We start from the raw sequence: 19,424 nt of genomic DNA, 5'->3' as shown, positions 1-19,424 counted from the left end.
TTCTCCATCTTCATCTTTTAGGTATTTCCGCATATTCTTTTCACGCATATTCTTTTCACGCATATTCTATTCTCTCGAATATTCTTTTCCCGCTGTTTTGTTTTTGCAGCATATTCATCATAAGAATTCTTTATCTCTTCATTTATTTGATTAAACCTTCTGATTGGTTCTAAAGGATCTTGTTCTTACTTCTTTTGTTCTTCTTTATCTATTGGATTGTTTTCTACTTTTCTATTGTTTTTAACTAACAACATTTGGACTGCCATATCGGAAGAACTTGATTGAGCTTGCTCACTTCTAGATTTCCCACTTGAAGATTGGGCTTGCCGCCTCCAAATTGGACTTGTTCAGATTCAGATTGAATGTAACCGTTATTATCGCGCGCAATCATTTTTTTACCCCAAATTTTGAAATAATAATATTTATATACCTCTTCAATACTATAAAAATGATTACCACCAAAAGTGATAAGTGTAAAGATAAGGCGTGGTGTTGGAGTTGAGATGAATGTCAAAGTAAACCTTTCCTTTGTTTTGTATGTAATGATATTATAACATCTAGAGAGAGACATGATCATATGCATATACATTTTAATGATCCTAATCAATATTTAGTATGTGGAATGTGTAAAGTAAATATACATATAACCCACTTCAGATTTAAACATTTTACTTATAGGATATGCGTTTATCTTAGTAGAAATAGTTTTACTCGCTCGAAAGAAAGACTCGTAGAATATGCGAAGAAATATAATATTGGAGATAAACCATAAAACTCAAATTTTATTTTAAAAATTGAGAAAATGACTAAACTAGATAAACTTATAGAATTAAAAAAAATAGAAAAACTAAACAGAAGAAATAGATTAGAAGATAAATTAAGACAACAAGATTATTATGGCGATATAGAAGCTTTATTTGATCCTCTAACTAAAACACTAATAGCGAAGCATAGCAGGCCCATAACGAGACAATAAAGGTCTTCAAAACAAAACTTTAGCCGCATTAGACAGTAATACTAATGCTTTAAAGAGTCAATGGCACCATCAACAAAACAGCTCTCTTGATGAATGAGCTGCTCTCATAGCACCCACAACTGATCCACCCGTAACATTAAAAGATGATTGAGGCAAAACAATTGCCGTAGACATTGATATGGTCGGTTTTTTGCTAAAAATGGGTAAACAAAGAAATAAACAATTCCAATTAATATCAGTTGATGAAAATTCAAACAAATTTAAAATAAATGATATAGATGTATCTCTAGTACCAGATGGTATTAAAATGAAAGGAAAAGTCTATGATTTTTCTAAGGGCTTCGCCATGTTTATTACTAAAAAAGTTGTAACCGAAAGAGATATAAAAGGTGATGAAATAAAAAAAAACAATTTCTAAAACATATTGGTTATAAACAAAGAGGAGATAGTAAAAGTAATAGATCAAAACTTATAAGAAAAATGTTTGTTAGTATAGGGGAACTCACTTCTAAGTATATATCAATATCAACCTCCAGTGAAGACGAAAAACATCGACGTGATACTAGTGATTATAAACAAGGGGCAGTAGTAGAAGAAGAAGAGGAAGAAACTGTTTACGAGACTGATAAACAAATAAAAGCTAGTGGAATAGAAACCCTAACCCAAATAATTTAGTAGAAAGACTAGAAATACTTATATTAGAAATAAAAGCTGGCCATGGTGGTTTATACGATGAGATGTTAAATATATCTAAACAACCTTTTTCTATGAATATTTTTAATCATGAACAACAAGATATTTTTGTTTTTAATTATGTTGAATAAGTAATGGTGGAAAAACAACAAGAAACAGTTAAAACTAAACAACAACTACTAGCTGAAGAAGTATTCAACGCTCAAATAACAAAGTTTAGAAGAGAAAGATTAATATCATTATATAAAGATAAAATATGGTCAGCTGATTTGATAGACAAATCATCTCTAAGTAAATATATTAAAATTTATAAGTTTATACTAACTTTTATAGATATATTCACAAAATATGCCTGGGCTGTTCCATTGAAGAATAAATCTGGTTTATCTATAACTAATGGCTTTAAAATAGTATTAGGCGAAGGTCCACAGTGTGAATCTGAAAGTCGATAACCAGAAAAGTTATGGTTCGATAGAGGTAGTGAGTTTTACAATAAAACATTTAAATCATTACTTAAAGAATATGAGACAGAACTGTATTCTACTTATAGTGATTTAAAGGCTGTGTTTATAGAGAGCGTTACACATAATAAATAAACCAATTTTCATCAATGGTGATGGTAATTGGGTAAATATATTAAACGATGCAGTAATAACTTATAACAATAACATTCATTCGACAATTAAAATGACACCCGTTGGTGCTTCTAAAAATCACGATAGGGTTAAAAAAGTCTTTTAGTATTAAGATTATTAAACCTAATTTTTAAATTGGTGATTATGTTAGAAATGCTGACAAACGTAACATTTTCTCTAAAGAATACACTTCTAATTGGATCAGAGAATTGTTTAAAGTGAACGAAGTTCTAAAAACCCAACCACCAAAATATAAAATAGAAGATTTTATTGGTCGAATAATAGAAGGTAAATATTATGAACAGGAATTATTAAAATCTGAGTTTGTTTTCGAATCTAATAATAAAGTTTTGGAATCATTAGGAATAATTCTTTCTGTAAACAAATACGAAGAGGACAAGAAATAGATTTAACCAAGCAATTGGATCCACCGGGCGAGGGCATCGTCAATCGGGGGACCCGCATCAGGGATCAACTAGCAACTTAACACTAAGTAAGGCTCGTGGTTTATTCCTAGAATAAAATGATAACATTGACATGAAGGATACCTATAAAATTACAAGAGTACACACTCCCCATAGATCAAAAATAAGTTGTTATTAAAGAGTATTGTGACAATAACCACAAATTATCTTCCAAAAATAAAATAGATTTTTAAGTAAAAACATAACTGAACTGAGGAACGGTAGATTTGAAGAAGTTACAATTGGCCAACTAAATGCAAACATTATTGGTTGGCCATCATCTAAAACCAATGGAGATACTGTATGGATTGATAGTCATACAGTTGAACTAGTTCCTCTTAACTCATCTAATATATCCACATTAGCCAATAAGTTGACTGATAAATTCAAACTAAAATTGTTCATTTTGGCAACAAAGTTTCCGCTGATACCATTTTTAAATATAATGAATTAAAAGTGGAGTTTGATAACAATAAGTTTAATTAGTCAATTACTAATATTCAATTAGGTGATGCATGTGTTGATAGATAGAGAGGTTTAAGAGAAAACCATATACTAATGATGAAGATAGTTGTAAAATATATAATACCTATATTATTAGAGATAAGCTGGTAGACAACAAAGAACAAGTAAGACTAGATATGCATTATGATTTTAAACAGAAGATATAATGTCAGATTTTGAGAGTTATTTTACTATTGGAAATGAGGCAACCATCAGCACCGTGTGAGAAATTATTATATCCAAACTTATCGTCCATCAGTGAAACCGCTTCAAGGATTAAGGAACAATACATAATGGAAAGATTCAAGCTAATAACAAATTTAAAAACAACATTAACATTATGAAAGATATTAGCAATTATTATGAAACTGAAACTAACAACTATAATAAGAAGTTAAGTAGATATGAGAATTATATTAACATTGCTGTGATAAGAAAAATACTGTTATCATCAATAGCAACAACTGCAACATCAACATCAGTTGCATTAACGGGCATAGGCTTACCTTATTCTATACCAACAGCTTTTGCTACAGCAACTGTTTGTGGTTCATTATCAAAAACAAATAATACTAAAATAAGAAACAAAATTATAAAGTATTCACAAATGTAAAATTTAAGTAAACAATTGAGTGATAAGTATAATAAACTATATACTAAATCAATGGGTGATAATAAAATAGATAATGACAAATATAATGAGTCAATTAAGGTATATGAGGAATATAAGAAGAACAAGAAAAACAATTTGAGTATTTTTTTTAAACTAAGGCTTTTAGTGTTAAGTTATAATAACATATTTAGTAATAATAATATTAGTAATAATATTTACCATTAGATAGTAGATATAGTCATATTTATATTTAAACTCTAATATAATTGAACTATCTCTTCTTTGTAACTCTCCACCCTTCTGTACTACTCTTATACCTTCACCACTAGTTGCAAATTTGTTTCAATCAGGTGTGGCCGCTAGAGCTGCTTTAGGGTTTCTAGTTGCAGCTGCACTTCCTATTTTACTTGCAATCACTAAAGCACTTACATGATTATTATCAACTTTCTTTCCGTCATTGACTTATTCCTTCTACATTTAACACAATGGCCCTTTAACATCCTAGTACTTTTTGAAGTAATAACCCCTTGAATATTATTAGTACCACTATAATGCCTACCACCAACACAATAAGAATTAGTTCTAAACTTATTAAAGCAAATCATATTTACATATAAAAAATAATGGAAGTTAAAAAATGTAAGCTCTTTGTTGTTAAGACTAAGCCTAAGCCACCACCTAGAGCTCGGACTAAGCCAAAGCCTAAGACTAAACTTGAAGCTAGAGCTCTAATCCTAGAGAACAAAAAGAAACTCGATACTATTTATGATAAAGGTTTTGTTAAGACTCGTAGGAAATAGTATGATTAAGATAAAGTCTATAACTACGACACTATATCAAGCACCTTATTACCATCACTATTAACGCTAATAACTTTTCTAGTTAACACTAATGCATGACATATAACATCCGCAACTGCAGCACTAAATTTAAAATTAAGTTGTATTGGTTTTAGACCTATATGATCATTTTTATATCTAGTATCGAATGCATATATTCAATAACTACTTTTGAAGCTCTATGATTTATATATGGTTTAATATTATGAGATAATCCATTATAATGCATTATAACAATCTCTTTAAAAGCCTCATTATAAATATTCGTTCCATAATTAATATTCATCCTATCCTCAGGATAAAACTCACTACCAATCTTACAATAACATTCAGTTGTTACAATAACAATAACAAACTCATGATGCAAGTACGTTCATTATATGAAATGTACTTGCATCATGAGTTTGTTCATTGACATTATTATTCTCAAAGCCGACTGTTATATATTGTGGTCTTTCCATACCACTCTCGATACCAAGATACCAATAAGGAGCTAGTAGCATTGGGTACATTCATGTAAAATGTTTTCCTTTCATAATAACTGAAATCAAATATATTCTTTTTTATTTAATCCTTTCTGTACAATAATTCTATTATAATTACTAGGATCAATACTTTGCACGCACCATGATTTGTCTCTAATTTCTATATTTTTCCATCTTTAGCTACAGCAGCAGCACCAGCACCAACTCTGAATAGAGCTCTATGATTATTTTTTCTTTTCAATATTAGTTTAAATCCTAACCCATTTATAATCTTTTCTAATTCATTTACAAACCCAAATAGATCACCGATTTTAATCGTCATATCCATATGACCTATATGTGCGGCAGCATGATCACCTTTGAGTTGACTATCCCTATTACCTTGATTTCTAACAAAACCACTCACTTATTCAAAATCAGTAATTTATAGTAATTTATACATTATTAGATTAGGATGACAAGGATCTATTTGTTCAATTGTTCTTCCACCACTAGTCTCAAGCTTAATTGAACTAAATAATACCATCACACCATAATTAACTAATCTGATATTAGCATCATTAGCAAATGCGCAACCAGTATCATCTGAAACAACAAACTCTATCTCTAGATTTGAATCATGTATATTTAAATTATTCTCTTCTCTATTGAGAATGATAATAAAATTATTATTAACCGTATTAATTGTTGCTAGATTATTTGACTTGTATTTTATAATCTTATTTTTGTCTATATCATTTTTATATCCATAAGTTGTTTTCAAATCAAGGTCCGTTTTTAGGAGTTAAAAAAGGCTGAAAATTTAATCTTACGGGAACTACAAAAGATGCATGAAGCTCGAACTAAAACTAAAGAAGAGCATACATTTAACTTCAGAATGATAAAGTCGACAGAAAAATTTAACTTTAGCGAACTTTAATATACTTAACTCATCAAAATTAGGTTAAATTGGATTATCGGTTTTTAGTTCGGTTACTAATGTGAAAAGAAGGAATAATCAATTTTATATGAGGGTGATGACAAAGCATGGTCAGAGACCAATATTTTAGTTGTTATACCAGGCGCATTTGAATTAAATGAAATAGCAGAATTTTTAAAAGAAGAAACTGATTTTAATGTTAGAAAAGAAACAGATAAGAATACAATGAAAATTAAAATGGAAATCAAACAATGAGCAATTAACTTCGATGTACGAAACTCAAAAGCCTCATTGCTAGGATTTCGAAAAAAAAGTATATGAACAAGGTAAATAAATATCTCAAAAGATTTTTGATGTTTTGAGTTTTAGTACTATTAATATTCATTGTAATCTTAAATCTGGTATCAAAGATAATGGTAATAACACAGACATACAATATACTTTTACTCTAACTGAACCACCAGGCTATCTATTAAATATTATACCAACTAAAATCTTATATCAAAATGTAACAAAGAATAGATTACAATATATTGAGTTACATTTTAACGATGAGCATTGAAGACCAATTGATTTCAATGGTGATTTGTTGAGTTTTACTTTGCATTTGATTTAGACTTAGCCCTATAATTAGACATATACTTATAATTAGACTTTTACTTATAATTAGACTTATAGTTATAATTAGACTTATACTTAGACTTTGTCATAATCATAATCATAGTCATAGTCATAGTCATAGTCATAATCATAATCATAATCATAATCATAATCATAATCATAGTAATAGTCATAGTCATAGTCATAATCATAGTCATAGTCATAATCATAATCATAGCCATAGTCGTAGTCATAAACATAGACTTAGACTTAGACTTATACTTATTCTTTCACTTAGACTTATACTTACTTAAAAAACTCTCCAATCCCAATTAGTTCTTAGTTTACCACAATCATATCTATTTTTAGGATTATCAATGACAATGTAATTATATGGCTCACCCCACACCTTTTCAAATATATTTTTAAAATCATTATAACTAAGTTGAGATCCAGTAAAATGATCGTAATATATAGAAATGACGGCTCTACCTGTTTGTTCAAAGAAAATAAAAATATTGCAAATCTCTTCAACATTCTGTCTATCTGCTGAGAATATATTTTAACTTAGATATAACATATCAAGATTTTCATGTCTACCCCTACAAAAGTATTCATTAATAATTGGCTCCTTAGCTATAACATCATCAAATATAATGGAATTCTTTATATCTTTTGGTAAATCATCAGGGCGAGGTAATTTTTTTATATCCTTAATAGAAATAGTTTCTCTATACTCAAAATCATCATATTGATTACCAGTAGGTCCAATGATATAAAATTTATCAAATTGCACGCTAGGTATAAATAGATTCTTTAATACGACTATCTTGCCACACTCACTTGCACCCGCTATTATACAAGTAAGGTTTTCTGGGAAGGGGGCATAGACTGTTATATTACTATCAGTTATCCATGATTGTAGAGTTCAATTAACATTAATTAAAAAATTCCATTTACTTTTTACTGGTGAAAGGGAGGTCCGCCTTGGCTTGACACATAGAGAACAGTCTTATCTCTTTGTTTCCTTAAACTAAAAATACTAATATATTCATCATCATCATCTGATAAGTAGGTTACTTGATTGCCATTGTCATTACCATTACCATAACCATTAACATTACAATTACCATTACCGTTACCATTACCATTACCATTACCATTACCGTTACCATTACCATTACCAATATCGTTACCCTTACCATTACCATTATCATTACCTTTATCATTACCATTACCATCTGCGAAGCAGGTTCCTGGATTACTATTACGATTATCATTACCATTAACATTATCATTACCATTACCATTGTCAATGTCATTACCATTAACCTTACCATTACCATTACCTTTATCATTACCTTTATCATTGCCATTAACATTAACATTATCATTACCTTTATCATTACCTTTATCATTGCATCATCATTGCCATTATCATTACCATTATCTTTAACTGAACTCCAACTTCAACTTCAACTCCGGGTTTAACTTTAGCTTTGCAACCTAAACACTGACACTTTTTATAACCTTCGAGACATTTAACTTGATTAAATAGAATATCCAGGGCACCCTCTATTGTAAATCTTCTATCAATAAGATAGATCATACATGAAAAATATGCTCCACAATAAGATTCATGATAAACCTGTATTCTTTCATTAGAACAAGATCGTTATTTTCCTTTAAGAATAATGGCGGGGTCTCAACACCAAAACTGTCGAAGCAATAAATGTTTCCACCTCCCCTTCTTATAACTAAAACCCAATGGGTGCCTTCAGTTGGATGTATATTTAAAATAATGTTGAACCTTTTCTCATTGATACTACTGGGTTTCTCATCTCTCATTATTATCCCAATTGGAGTTAGACTTATATCTTTACCTATATCTTTTATTCTGATATTACTCATAGGTTCATTATCAATACCAAATTCATTATTGAATTCTTCAAAACTTCGAATAAGCATTTTTATATAATTAGTAGTAATGTTTATTTCTAGGTCTAACTGAGGGTATGACTGAGGGTCTAGGAGTATAAATATAAGTTTAATTATAAGTCTAATTATAGGCCCAATTATAAGTCTAATTATAAGTCTGATTATAAGTCTAAGTATAAGTCTAATTATAACCCCAATTCTAAATCTAATTATATGTAGTCTATATCTATGTTTAAGTCTATATTTAAGATATAAAAATGCAGAGCGGCCCTTTAGTTCTTATATGCTTCTTAGTAGCAGTGCTATGTTTTTAACGTATTGTGACTTGCCAATAAACATACAAAACTAGAAGAAAACTTTGCCGGGTTTGTGAATAAAAGAGTAGTTATGTTTGAATTTGAAAAGTCCCCATTACATACTATTTTTTATGGTTCTACTGGCACGGGCAAGACTTATTTTGTTAGACAATATTTAAAGTTATACTTAGATGGCGATCAGAATCAGAATCAGAATAAAGATCAGAATCGGAATCAGAATCAAAATCAGGATCGGAATCAAGATCAGAATCAAAATCAAGATCAGAATCAGAATCAGAATCAGAATGGAAAAGCATGGTCGGAGACCAATCAGAATTAAGAACAAAAGCGAATTATCATAGTATGTAAAGATGAAAACGATTGGATTGATCCCAGGACTGGTGTTCCCTCTGCCGGATTTGAAATGGGTGATATAAATATGATAACAATGAAGAATATACTGAAATTCGAAAATAGTGTAATTGTTCTTGATGATATGGGAGATAGGTTAAATAAGGATATAGCATATCATTTTACAGAAGGAAGATTTAAGGTGTTCAAATGATTGTAATAAGGCATAAACCAGCTCAGATAGATAATATGGCTAGATTGAGTTGTGACACTATTTATATAACAACTTATAATGGGGCTGATTTATTTTAAAATTTTAATGAAATATATAAATGTATGACTTCCATGGCATAATTCAAGAGTTAAATAATATTTACTATAATTGCACAGATGGATTAGACCCCGAGCTTCGTTATGGTATGTTTAAGAATAATAAGAAGGAAGAAACTTTTATTATTATTGATAAAAATAGAACTATGATATATGAATCGACAGTTGGATTCATAGACCTTAAAGCCATTAGTTTAAAAGGTAATTTAGAAAGTCATGAGATAGATAAACTTATAGCGTATATGAAACCTCTAATGAAAAATGCTACAGATAGAGTTGGTATTAATAAAGATAACTATGTATTCTATTTTAATGAACTTCTTAATTTAAACAAAATTAAAAGTAAAAAAGACGTTCTAACTAAAAAAAAAGTTAGAGCTGAAGGTTTAAACAAAATAGAGCCTATAGTTGGAATTATATCTTCAACTTGTGTGATATATAATTATTTTAAACCTGACCCAGCAGTAAAAACTGCAGCACAAATAGCGGCACATACAAGCCATATGTTAAATATAGCGGCCCCATTATTTAACTTTGCTTATGGTGAGGATGACCGTCCAATTAAAACCATAGATAACAGCGGGTCCTCACCAGCTTCATATCAAGAGTATGATGAAGCTAGTAAAACCAATCAACAAGAAGAGTAAATTGATGAAGAGACTGAATTTTCAAACAAAAAAGGTAGAGATGATTTAATTGATCTCTATAAAAAAATATAGAGATGAAGTTAAAAATTTCGTTGGAGATAAAACTGAATTGGGTAATGAAAAGATTTTAGTTAAAAGATATGAACATAATACTCCTAATAAGTTGTGCAAGGAAACGCTAGCTAAGTTTGCCTTCTCTAATGTTTATGCTAAAGATTTAATTGATTTTATAGCTAATGATAAATAATTGTAACTATAACTATAAATATAAATATAAAAATAAATATAAATAAAAATATAAATATAAATATAAATAAAGATATAAATGAATAAATAATTATAAGTATAAATATAAAAGAATAAAACTTATTATAAGTATAACTATAACTGTATATATAAATATAAATATGAATAAATAAATATAAGTATAAATATAACTATAAATGTAAATAAACAAATAATTATCAATATAAATATAAACAAATAAATAATTATAACTACAAATATAAGCTAAGAAATAATTAAATAAATAAAAATTGGGTTCCTGATAAATAATGGGTATGAAATGTTTGGATTGTAATTATGAATTTGGAACCCCAGACATTCTGCTTTGTCAATATAAAATGGAACATAAAGATAAAGATAGTACGTGTGCATGTTGAAATCAAACAGTAAGAGGTAATTGTGTGGAAGTATTTTCTTCTAAGTTAAGAGGTATTGCTTCCAAATGTTCTAGCTCTAGCTCTAGCTCTAATTCTAACTCTAATTCTGATTCTAATTCTAATTCTAATTCTAATTCTAATTCTTATTCTAAATCTAATTCTAATTCTAATTCTGATTCTAATTCTGTTTCTATTTCTAATTCTGTTTCTAATTCTAATACTGTTTCTAATCCTGATTCTAATCAGCAAAGCAGTCCGGCGGAGCTGTTTTGCAAATTCATTGATACAGAAACAAAGTTTTATATAAAAATAAAACTTGTAATAATTGTAGAATTTAAAAACAAATAATATGTTTTGATAAAAAGAAGGCAATATGTAAAGTATGCAATTCAACTAAGGTTAAGTGTGAATATTGTACTTCGACAATTAGTTTTAGCGGTTTGAGGAGCCATATGAAAAATTCTCATAAAGATATAGATCTAACCGGGGGTATTCATGCCGATGAAGAATCAGAGTATTATAAATATTAGATAATATATTGTAAATTATTAGCCAAAGGTATAGATATAGATAAATTATTAGAATAGTAGATTTCTAAAAATTCTTTATATCATTATCATTATGATCTGCGAAGCAGGTTCCCTGATTAGCATTATCTCTTATATAGCATTATGTTTAAGTATAATAAGAAGGAAGAAACTTTTATTATTATTGATAAAAATAGAACTATGATAAATGAATCGACGGTTGGATTCATAGACCTTAAAGCTATTAGTTTAAAAGATAAATTAGAAAGTCATGAGATAGATAAACTTATAGCGTATATGAAACCTCTAATGAAAAATGCTACAGATAGAGCTGGTATTAATAAAGATAACTATGTATTCTAGTTTAATGAACTTCTTAATTTAAACAATATTAGAAGTCAAAAAGACGTTCTAAATAAAAAAAAAGTTAGAGCTGAAGGTGTAAACAAAATAGCGCCTATAGTTGGAATTATATCTTCAACTTGTGTGATGTATAATTATTTTGAACCTGACCCAGCAGTAAAAACTGCAGCACAAATAGCGGCAAATACAAGCCATATGTTAAATCTAGCGGCCCCATTATTTAACTTTGCTTATGGCGAGGATGATCGTCCAATTAAAACCATAGATAACAGCGGGTCCTCACCAGCTTCATATCAAGAGTATGATGAAGCTAGTAATACCAATCAACAAGAAGAGTAAATTGATGAAGAGACTGAAGCTTTAAACAAAAAAGGTAGAGATGATTCAAATGATCTCTATAAAAAATAAAAAAAAATATAGAGATGAAGTTAAAAATTTCGTTGGAGATAAAACTGAATTGGGTAATGAAAAGGTTTTAGTTAAAAGATATAAACATAATACTCCTAATAATTTGTGCAAGGAAACTCTAGCTAAGTTTGCCTTCTCTAAAGATTATACTAAAGATTTAATTGAATTTATAACTAATGATAAATAATTGTAACTATAACTATAAATATAAATATAAATATAAATATAAATAAAAATATAAATATAAATATAAGTATAAATATAAATATAGATATAAAAAAATAAATAATTATAAGTATAAATATAAATGAATAAATTATTATAAGTATAACTATAACAATAAATATAAATATAAATATAAATATGAATAAATAAATATAAGTATAAATATAACTATAAATGTAAATAAATAAATAATTATCAATATAAATATAAACAAATAAATAATTATAACTATAAATATAAGCTAAGAAATAAATAAATAAATAAAAATTAGGTTCCTGATAAATATTGGGTATGAAATAGTTGGATTGTAATTATGAATTTGGAACCCCAGACAATCTGCTTTGTCAATATAAAATGGAACATAAAGATAAAGATAGTACGTGTGCATGTGGAAATCAAACAATAAGAGGTAATTGTGTGGAAGTAATTTCTCTAAAATAAGAGGTATTGCTTCCAAATGTTCTAGCTCTAGCTCTAGCTCTAGCTCTAATTCTAATTCTAATTCTATTTCTAATTCTAATTCTAATTCTAATTCTAATTCTAAATCTAATTCTAATTCTAATTCTGTTTCTAATTCTGTTTCTAATTCTAATTCTGTTTTTAATTCTAATACTGTTTCTAATTCTGATTCTAATCTGCAAAGCAGTCCAGCGGAGCTGTTTTGCAAATTCATTGATACAGAAAAAAAATTTTTTTAAAAAAATAAATTTGTAATAATTGTAGAGTTTTAAAACGAATAATATGTTTTGATAAAAAGAAGGCAATATGTAAAGTATGCAGTTCAACTAAGGTTAAGTGTGAATATTGTACTTCGACAATTAGTTTTAGCGGTTTAAGGAGCCATATGAAAAATTCTCATAAAGATATAGATCTAACCGGGGGTTTTCATGCCAAAGAAGAATCAGAGTATTATAAGTATTATATAATATATTGTAAATTATTAGCCAAAGGTATAGATATAGATAAATTATTAGAATAGTTTATTTCTAAATACTTTTTATATCATTATCATTATCATCTGCGAAGCAGGTTCCCTGATTAGCCTTATCTCTAGCCTTATCTCTAGCCTTATCTCAAGCATTATCTCAAGCCAAATTAAAATTATAACATTTGAAAAAATTAAGAAATAAGCGCATGCCCGCATACTTGCGCATTGTTTTGAGTAGGAAACTATGCGCTGCCAGTGCGGTGCGCATGTTGTGCGCTAAGCATGCGAGTTGAAGCTTATATTTGGCTATTTTTATTATTGTTTTATAGAGAAAAGACTAAGCTTAATTTTTTAATAGCAAATTTGAGCATTATGACTAAATTTATTATTATTGTTTTTAGAGCAAAATATCGAGAAATATTAAATTAAAGAAAATATTAGTAAAAATGGGCTGAATTTAGTAAATGTAAAAATTGCAAATTTGGATTTTATGACTCATTTTTTATTATTGTTTTTTTAGAGTAAAATAACAATAAATATTAAGATGAAGAAAATATTAGTAAAAATGAGTTAAATTTATTAAATGTAAAAATTAGCAAATTTAAGCATTATGGCTAGATGGCTCATTTATACGGAAGCACTCATATACACTTTAGTTGCTCAATAGAAACGAGTGTCTAACAAACGCTTGGATGCGAATTCTTAACTGCCACAGTTTTAGGTTTATCAACTTCTTTCTTTGGTCACTTCATTTGACGAACGAAAGTTGTTAGAGGCGGAGGAAAATACACCATTCTTCACAATGAAACAAATTGAAGACGAGAATACCAATGTCAGAAAAAGAAGATTTCAATTGGAGTTTGACTGCCGAACTTTAACCAGACATGAGAAAAATCAGTTTTGCTGGAAAGAAAACTGGCGCTGCTATCCAATTGGGTTGAACGTGGAATTTGGAGCTCGCAGCCAAGACCAACCCAATGCACTTTCCGGTTTTCTTTACAGAGATGCAAGACAAAACAGTCATAAGATCAGTTTATGCAAAGGTTCTATTCTTCAAAAAAGTTTAAAAAACTCATGCAAAAGCTAAGATAAGTTTACTGCTGAAAAAATTTCCACCCTTTCTCCGTCTGCCCCTTTCCCCAGCATTCGAATCGAAAAGCTTGCAAGATTCTTGCAAGATTTTCGGTTCATCTTGCAAGCTTGTCTATTCATCTTGTAAGTAATCTTGCAATTGAATCGGTTAACTTGCAAGATTTTTGCAAGTGAAACGAAAAACTTGCAACAATCTTGCAGGCAACTTAGTACCCGTAGGTATTCAACTGAAAAATTTCTTCCAAGTTGCATTTCATGTTTTCGACTCGGCGATCAGTAGGACAGTGAAAGTAGTAGTAGTAGTAGTAGTAGTAGTAGTAGTAGTAGTAGTAGTAGTAGTAGTAGTAGTAGTAGTAGTAGCAGCAGCAGCAGCAACAGCAAGAGAAGTAGTAGTAGTAGTAGCAGCAGCAACAGCAAGAGAAGTAGTATTAGTAGTCGAAAATATAGGAACATCTGAAAAATTGTTTTCTCAACCAACTCGAGATAATTTTGCGACATTATGTTCTATCACAATTCTAAAAGCTGCGCTCAAAAGAAATAATCTCGTTAATGATCAGCCTTTAGCTCGTTAATGATCAGAATTAAGCTCTTTAGCTCGTTAATGACCACAATTTAGCCCGCTAATGATCAAACTTTAGCTCGTGAATGATCACAATTCAACTTGTTAATGATCAGAATTTAGCTCGTTAATGATAAGAATTAAGCTCGTTAGAATTAAGCTCGCAAGCAGCAGCAGCAACAGCAAGAGAATTAGTATTAGTAGTCGAAAGTACAGGAGCATCTGAAAAATTGTTTTTTTTTCAATCAACTCTAGATAATTTGGCGATATAATGTTCTATCACAATCCTAAAAGCTGCGCTCAAACGAAATAATCTCGTTAATGATCAGCCTTCAGCTCGTAAATGATCAGAATTAAGCTCGTTAGCTCGTAAATTATCACAATTTATCCCGCTAATGATCATACTTTAGTTCGTTAATGATCACAATTCAGGTCGTTAATGATCAGAATTTAGCTCGTTAATGATCACACTTTAGACTGACTTTGACTAGGAAGATCGTTCATGTCGGCAGACTTTAATATGACGCTCGTCCATGCAGTCAAAAACGCACTTTACCCCCCTCCCCACCCCCTGTGCGTTTTTAATTGTCTGATCATTAACCCTCACCTCAAACTAAGAAGTCCTTTTGTCATTCTGCAATTTACGGAGTTTGAAAAAAGGATCATTTGAAATTAAAACAAGGCATAATATTTCGGGCGAAAAATGCTTGGATCAGAATATATTTTGCATCTTTGTGAAGGGAGAGGCAACTCTGAGACAACACCTCAAGTGGCTCTTTATTTACCAGGCAAGCTATCTTTTTCTCTTCCTCAAAATACTTTGTCAAAATCTCACTCCAATAGTTTGATCTCAAAACTTGGCGTATGGCATAGAGCATAAGGAATACGATTTTGAATCTATTCTGTTTTCCGCAGCGTAAAAGTATAATCCCACCAAGCTGTGTGTATGTGTGTGTGTGGGGGGGGGGGGCAAAACAGAACAGATTCATAATTTTAAATGATAGAACCACTTAACAAATGCGGCTCTTCAACAAGTAGAAGTTTACACTCATTTCATTGTTTTTGAGCACGAATTGTACTCCAGATTGTTTAAAACAAGACTTTAAACTAAAGTTTATAATTGCTTTCAAACGATGAACCCTATACCTAATCTTTAAAGGCCAGATCAAGTCATTGCTTTGCTTAGCAAATTTGGGTAATTTTTAAAATTTCGCGTGGAATTGCGGTAATCTGCCTTAAAATATTTACCGTATGGATTGTTAGCAACTTTTTTTTCTTGGTAATGCACTTGCTTTTTGTCGGTTTTAGGCTCATCCAAAATCTTCTCTTTCTTCCCATACAATCTATTTATCTTGAATTCTTCAGATTATGAAAGCTATCCGGCTCCTTATGTTTTTGCTTTTCGCATCTTTCTTTAGTACTCTTTGATAATTGAGCCCAGTAGCGTCAATTATTCTGTAAAATAGACCGTTATCAAGGAAGCAACTGCATGAATTGTATCTCCGCAATTTATCATCTATATCATCATCAATCAATTATATTCTTGATGCGCCCAATTCTAAATGGACGGAAACCACTTTTCCTCAACTTTTTCCGACTTTTTAACTTCCATTTTAGGTTTTTAGTCCTAGAGTACTTGATTAATCAAAACAAACCGTTTCATTTCAATACAAACAACTAGTGATAGACAAAGTTGAGGCAAAAATAATATAATAATATTTTGTTGCTTTTTTGAAATTATAATTGGTCTCCTTTATTCATTCGAGTTCATTTCAGAACGAGATGGATGAGTTTCGTCTCAATACTTTATTTTGTCATGCTTTTCAATATTGAAATTTTTCACATTGAGTGAAGTTGGTTGCTCATCACTCAACACTCAAGGAAAAATGAAGAAGAGGAATATTTAAGAAATTGATCTGGTATTTGTACAACGTAGGAAATAGTTGATTGTGTTAGGAGCCAAATAACAGTTAAATGGTATTAAGAAATTGAAACTGCTTTTTGTATGCATTTCAATTGTGATCCTAGCCCCAACTGTTGATTAAGGGTGTTTATTTTCAGCACATTTCTAGGAGATCTGAAGCGAACAACTTGAGTACTTGGCAGCTCTAAATATCTTCCTAATCTACTCTGATAGAACAAATTGCTTTAGGAATAGGTTGTGCAGTGTACTTTATGCTTTCCAGTCGTCGTAACTTTAACCAAATTTTCAGATCTAGAAATCTTCTCACTAGAGTTGTCAAATAACAGAGAAGCTGTTTCGCTATTCAGCAAGTTTTGAATAACTCCAGAGACCACTACTTGAATAAGTTAGATGTTTTCAATTTTTCTGGACATTAATTCACGAAGAGATTGATAATGTTGATAGTAGTAAATCGTATCAAACTCGGATTGGAAAACTTACAACTGTCACCTACTCATTGCGTAGAAAAGAGATTTCCAAGATCCCCTTAAAAAATGTTCTTCCATTGTTGAAATAGCATTCTAATTTAGGTGAAAGTAAAAACCAATGCAAACTGCACTTCAAACGATTGCAATTCAGACTGTTGTTTCTTCGCACGTTGGTGCAACTCTAATTCTAACTAAACAAAGTGCCGATTTTGTAAGAGTGTATGACAAACAACTCAGCTTGAAGAACAACTCGTGATGTATTAAAAGTCAGTCCGGAACATTTGTACAATTATCCTTCTCGACAATCATCATCAAGGACAAAATTAGCAAAAATGAACCTCTTATCTAAATTTGCTTTCATTTAAACTTAATCAATAAAATGAAGAAAAAAGTTTTTCAAATGAAATTAAAGTCATATAGGTTAAAAAATGCGTGAGTTCTCAAAAACGGCGATCCAAAAGAAGATCCGAAACACTGTCTCGTCACAAGAATTGGTAATGAAAAAAAGATTATAAGGGGAATAAAATTTAATTGAAAATGTAAAAACTGTAAAATGTAAGTGAATTGAGTTAAAGAATAACTGCTTAAGCCTTGGACTAACTTTCTCAACTCACTCGGTTTCTGACGCAATTTAACTAAACAACGAATTTATGAAATAGAATTTATGGAAATAGAGTACATTAAGACACATTACAATAGAAAACGTGAAGACTTTAAAATTACTAAACTTTGTCAAAAATTTGAGTTAAAAATCCAAGTTTTGAAGCATAAGTTTTCTTCTCCTCGCAGTGTAAAGTTTTATTGTGTCATCAAGAAGAGTTACTACATTAGAAAGTAATAAAATTGTTGGGAATTAACTAAGCGGTTTTAAAAATCTAAAACTGTCCGCATTGTCTGCAAACTTATATGATTTTACCTTTTTTCGTTTTGTTTTAGACAAAAATCTTTGATCTCGGAGGGCACATTGAAATTATGTTTCCTTAACAAATGGAAACGTTTACCCGAGCGACAAAGTCTGCCTCGTTTTGTCTTGAACATCTAAAGTAATTTATTGAATTTGTTATAGAAGGAAGATTTGATAAATGATCAAATGATTTTCAAGTTTTTTTCCCCGTTTTATAATCAATTTGTGATTGAAAACTCAAAAGAAACCGTTTCTAGTCTTGTTGAGAAATAGAGATTTTTTTGTCAGAACAGAATGTTATAAATTTTTTGGACTTCAATTTGAACAATCCTCCTAAAATCAAAAATCTGGAACTTCCGTTCATGCTCATTTCAAAGATCGTGATGTAGTTCGATATGACAACTTTTGCTTTGTCTCTTCCACGTCAGATTACGTTTCTAAGACATAAAATGCGCTCATTTTTCCTCAGAAAAAGAACTTTGAAAGTTGAAGAGAGTTACTGTTGATTGTACAACGCTAAGTATATGGAAAGATCTTTCAAATTTTGAATCAGCTCTTCGATATCTTTCCTACATAGCTGAGATAATTGACTTTCTTTTTTGAATTTGAAAATGAACTGTCTTTGGGTTCTCTCGATTGTTTTTTATGAAAACAACGTAAAATCTTATATTTTCTAATGATATTCTCTTTCTTTTTTGCGACATTGACGCAGCACATCTTTCAGAGTAGCGATATTTTTAAATTGAGCTGAGTTCTGTTGTCTTATCCGTTCTCCATTCAACAGATTGATCGTGAAGGGACATTTTTTTTGAGTTTGTGATATCAACTTCTCAATTCCTGATAACTTTCAAGTGTTCCAGATTTGTCCTTTTAAGATGTGAGAAGCTGGTTAAGAGTAACTTTGTCAAACTCCAAATTCTGGAACACAGTAAATTTTCCAAACTGTTTTCGATGAGAATCAAATCTGTAGAAAAATTGATTGATTTTGTTCGCAACTTTCTTTGAGAATCTGTAAAGATTAATGACCCGCTAGAGTAAAAGGGAAATCTTTGGCGAGAGACATTTACGTAAAATC

At 30.0% G+C, this 19,424-nt stretch overlaps 1 protein-coding gene across 1 annotated transcript in view; it reads left to right on the top strand.

Moving 5' to 3' along the window:
- LOC142347859 (uncharacterized) overlaps nucleotides 1–19,424 on the top strand; it is a 70,908-nt gene that overhangs the window by 18,429 nt on the left and 33,055 nt on the right. Inside the window, exons 2-3 of the mRNA XM_075398996.1 lie at nucleotides 14,125–14,392; nucleotides 15,795–15,842. Coding sequence (XP_075255111.1) covers nucleotides 14,125–14,392; nucleotides 15,795–15,842 — 316 coding nt within the window. The remainder of the gene's footprint in view (nucleotides 1–14,124; nucleotides 14,393–15,794; nucleotides 15,843–19,424) is intronic.

The sequence above is a fragment of the Convolutriloba macropyga genome, chromosome 10 (assembly GCF_964194025.1).
Source record: "Convolutriloba macropyga chromosome 10, txConMacr16.3, whole genome shotgun sequence".
Classification (NCBI taxonomy): Eukaryota; Metazoa; Xenacoelomorpha; order Acoela; family Convolutidae; genus Convolutriloba; species Convolutriloba macropyga.
This window is presented reverse-complemented; position numbering and strand designations above follow the sequence as displayed.